The sequence below is a fragment of the Cydia strobilella genome, chromosome 2 (genome assembly GCF_947568885.1).
Source record: "Cydia strobilella chromosome 2, ilCydStro3.1, whole genome shotgun sequence".
Lineage (NCBI taxonomy): Eukaryota > Metazoa > Arthropoda > Insecta > Lepidoptera > Tortricidae > Cydia > Cydia strobilella.
The window spans coordinates 4,121,653-4,126,357 of NC_086042.1; the positions used below are offsets into that span (position 1 = coordinate 4,121,653).

Sequence of the window (4,705 nt, forward strand, 5' to 3'; positions counted from 1 at the left end):
AAATGATGCCTTTCACCCGAGTTAAACACTCTACTTTTCATTTCGAATACGAGGAAAGTAAAATGCATGTATTTTGTTAAAAACATGGTTAAGTATACATTTTTATAGTATTTCTTGAGGTTACTTTCAATTAACAATTCAGGCAAAAGTATCGTTATTTATGGAATGGAGAGTCAAATGTCAAAATGGAAATTTTATAACAAATCCATTTAAAAACTCAAATTTCAATTGCGTATCGTAAAAAAATTAAAAAAATCGTACTTCGAACGTGAAATGCTCTAGTGCAGACACGTATCATTTTCTGCGCACCTTTTAGAACAACAATGACTCTCTTTCAGAGCATGAGAAATGAAAATAACTATTCTGTCTCTGTTTCTTACTCTTTTAGATTAAGATGATATTCCTCGAAACACTTTCCCATGCAAAGCCCCGGTTGTTTGGGACATTTGCTGCAGGTTGTTTGTACAGTTGTTCTTTTATTATTTTTATAACAAATCACGCAACGTTTCCTACCTCTTTTCTGAAGTGGAGTTGTAACGATCTTTATCAATGTATGCATTTCTGTAAAATTTCTTTCCGATGTATCAGATACCTCATCTTTTCTTAAAAGATGTCTTATTATAACTGTCCTATATTCTGCTAAGGGAATTGACTTTTCCCCATACCTGTTATACAGATTATGTGAATTAACCAATAGCATTTGCAAAATGTGGATTCCCAGTTTCTTATACCAATTCGTTGTTTTATGCTGACAGTTATAATATGACATCATTTGTTTGTGTCGCTCTACGGCTCCCCTATAATGGTTGTATTTTGATATTGATGTTGGTATTCTGCATACATTTTGACTCTTTGTTGTGCGTTCTTCCCATTCTCCAGAGTGCTCTGTAGATATTACCAGAATTTCGGCTCGGTCCATCCATTTAGTTAAAGATATTCCATCGGGGCTATATTTTGTAATCTTTTCTCCTTTTTTCAATTGTTTTTGAGTTATATCCGAAGGAATCCCTTTTCCGTCAGGCATTAAAATGCCAGTGGTATGTGTATTTCGACTCATCAAATGTTTCGACAGGCCAATCGAATTATAATATTTATTCATATAAACGGAATGGCCAACGCCTAATCGTTCCTCTAATAACATATGAATGATTTCATTAACGCGGACTTTAGTTTTTGTTTTTTTATTTTTGTCCTCTTGAAGTACTAACACTTTTTGGACTAGTCCATATTGGTCCGCCAGTAAATGTAATTTAACTCCGTCCTTGCTTTCTTTTCCTCTTAGATATTGATCTTTGAGAAAGACCAAGGATTCATCAATGCACAGAATTTTGTCAGGTTTAAATGTTTTCTCCATAATTTTATTGAAATAATCAACAATAAATGATCCTTGTGGCATTTGATGACCTTGCGCGTTATCTATATTCTCGAAATTCAAATATTGCATTATTAAAAGGAACTTGTCCCTACCCATGCTGTTTTTAAAAATAGGGATTCCATGTATTTCGTCAGATTTCCAATAATTACTCATATCGTTTGATATGTATGTGCCCATGTGGAATAGGAGTCCTAGGAAGACTTTTATGTCGTTTAAGGTTATGTTGCTCCATCTCGCGGCTCTACTTTTGTTACCACGTGACTGTCGCAACTTGGTGCCATATTGATTAACATTCCAAACTATTTGGAGTAACAATTCCTCAGTAAAAAGCATTTCGAAAAAGTCAGTTGGATCCTTTCTGATTAGATGCTCCCTTATACCAGTCTGTTCTTGGAAACTACATACGTTTTTATTTTCGTCCTCACAACTGTTGTTCCATTCTGCAGTCAAAAGTGCCTCATTATCGTCGTCCGATATCTCTGAACTGTACTTTTCAGATTCATCGTCAGATAATTCATCGGATTCTGAGCCTTCAGAAAATCCTGTAGGTTCTTCTTTTACTTCCAGTGAAATCCATATTTTATACTCTGGATCATCTGCAAACATAGCAATGCCAGGTTAGTTTGACTATACCTTAATCCATCCTACATATCATTTCAAAAAGTTTTAAACTTTCCTATAACGCTATAGAATAAAGAAAACTAATAACACAATCACATACATTCAAATGTTTAATAAAATAGTTTTCATTATCAACTTCGTTAACCTTCAATTTAACAATTTTTATGTTTAGAATGGAAAAATCAAAACCTATTAAATAAAAAAAAACTTCTAAACTGCAAGTGGCTCAACTCGAACCAATATCTTCAAATAATCCTAATCGTACTTAATATTTATGGAACTACTTAAACTACAAAATGGCATCAAAAACCAGTCGCTTCTCTAAACGTCACGAAACTAATTACATCCTGTGTTCTAAACATCATGGCAAAAAATCAACTACCGAAACACTTTAATTATTTTGTAATGATCAGGATTCGTGCAGTGTATACCAAGGAAACTATTGACAACGTTGATAGCAACATATATATTGAAGTTTACAAAGTAAGTAATTGTAAATATAAAATTAAAACTAAATAAACAGGCCACCGGAAAGCAACAAACAAATTAAGAGAAAGTTGGCCGAAGTAAGAGAAACTTAAAAATAATGCATAAAATAAACTAACACTAAACAGAGAAATCCATCAAAAAAATAAACAAGAGAAAAATAAAGCAATATCAAATCGCAAAATAAAATAAAACAAAAAGTAGATATGGTCCTGCCGGGGATCGATCTTGCGACCTCTTGCACAAGTTGCACCGCCTTCTACTATGCAATGATACCGCTGGGCCAAGATGGCGATATTTGTTGTGGCGAAATATATACTCGTATCCTCCAACTCAGGAGTACTAACTTGCAATTATTAATTATTTATTTTGCAAGTCCCAATTTCGTACATCAAAAAAGGGCGTTCCCAAATGCTGCGGACAAAAGGGTCGAATGTAATTTCCCGGTGTTTTCAATGATCACTATTAAAGCAAACACACAATAGTCCTGACTAGAATAATCAACTTAAGACACTTACCCCGTGACTTGTACATACCAACAAACTTCACATATACATGTTTCGGAACTATACGCGCACGATGACCGTAAAATATCTTAAAATATTAATTTATTCCGTCTGCCATTGCATTAACAAACGCCTGCAGCGTCTCTCTCCGTGTTTATTTTTATCGTCGGGTCGGCCTGTTTTTTACCGCTACCCTAAACTTCAGAATAGCAAAACCTCATCTTAGGGATGTACCCTAGTGACTAATAACGGCTTACCATAATTAGTCATAGATGGCGTTAGTATGTCCTTATGTATGTTCTGAGCGGAATAAGAACATTACAATTTAACACTTTAATTGCACAAATTTCATTAAAACAACTCTTTCTACAAGCATTAGATACTAGTGCAATTCGTAGGTAACGTAGCACAAAGACACACAATATATTTCACATAACCTTGTCGTTTGATAGATCTCAGGCAGCGAACATCGCTTGGTTGGCTTCTACTTCATGCGTTTCTAACTGTAGGGTTTGTTCTTATTACAGAAAATGCCTCGATGTGTCACAATTACTTGTATAAATTCAGAAATTAAAACCGTATCGTCTATTCTAAAGTACATAAAGTCTAGTTAAATTTATGATTTGTGACAATATCCTTAGTACTTACTATCTTAATAACGAAAAATTCTAGTTAAAGTAATGTTAAGAAGTAGAAGTAGTAATAGAAGCAGCATTTAAACTTTCTATATTATGTCACTCACTACATTCTTCAATTTTTACCAATGGGGGCAAAGGGTTTTCATAAATAGGGATAGTTTGTAGGTCATTCATATCAAAACTGGATGATGCTGCAGATATACTTTGAAAATGCATATTTCTTTGTACTTTCTTCCGTTGCCTCCATAAAGCATTTGCGTTTTTCTTTTCTTTAGGCGACATATCTTTAACAAGCCGTTTAGATTTATGATAATGCAGTCTCTTTTTTCTTTTTCTCTCTTCGTGTTTTTCTGGATTTTGTCTTAGCCTTTCCCAGTACCTTCTTTGTTTTTCAGCTGATGTTAATGGCTTGCGCTTACGACGGCAACCAAAATCTGAAACAATGGTTTATATGAGTAACAATTACAATACAATACCTTACCCCGAATCTTAAGAAGGCCCGAATCTTAAGTTTGCCTAACTTTAAAAATTTCATATTTTTTATAAGTGTGAATGGGTTTAAATTTTACGACATATTTTAAATGGCTTTTACCCGAAAGGGGCCCACATATTTTTTAAGTTAAATTCTTTTAATATTGTCTTCGGTTACCGCGATAGTTACTCATGAAATAAAACTATGAAAACGGATTATATCGCGTATATTGAATTTATAATACATCCCGACGTTTCGAACTCTTTACAGCGTTCGTGGTCAACGGGTGAAATTCTTTTACTTTAATGTATATGTTTATATTTTATAGTCAGTATCATCTGCAAACACTCCAATGTCAGGTTAGTTGGTCTATACCTTAATATATCCTACACATAATTTCAAACAGTTTTAAACTTTCCTATAACACTATAGAATAAAGAAAACTAATAACACAATCATAGACATTCAAATGTTTGTACCAGTGGAGTTGGTACCATTGATGCTATACACACTCTATAAATACTCCTACAAAAATACCAATCACTAAAGAAAGACCTTCACCTCATTTTTATTGATCTTGAAAAAGCCTTTGATCGTGTTCCTAGAC

General features: G+C 33.7%; 1 protein-coding gene across 1 annotated transcript; it reads right to left on the reverse strand.

Annotated features, from left to right (window-relative positions):
• Positions 1–358: 358 nt before the first annotated feature.
• On the reverse strand, positions 359–1,981 carry LOC134748744 (piggyBac transposable element-derived protein 4-like). Its single transcript, XM_063683522.1, has one exon. It carries the CDS (start codon positions 1,979–1,981, stop codon positions 377–379), a length of 1,605 nt encoding a protein of 534 aa, XP_063539592.1. The 3' UTR covers positions 359–376.
• Between the last annotated feature and the right edge of the window lie 2,724 nt (positions 1,982–4,705).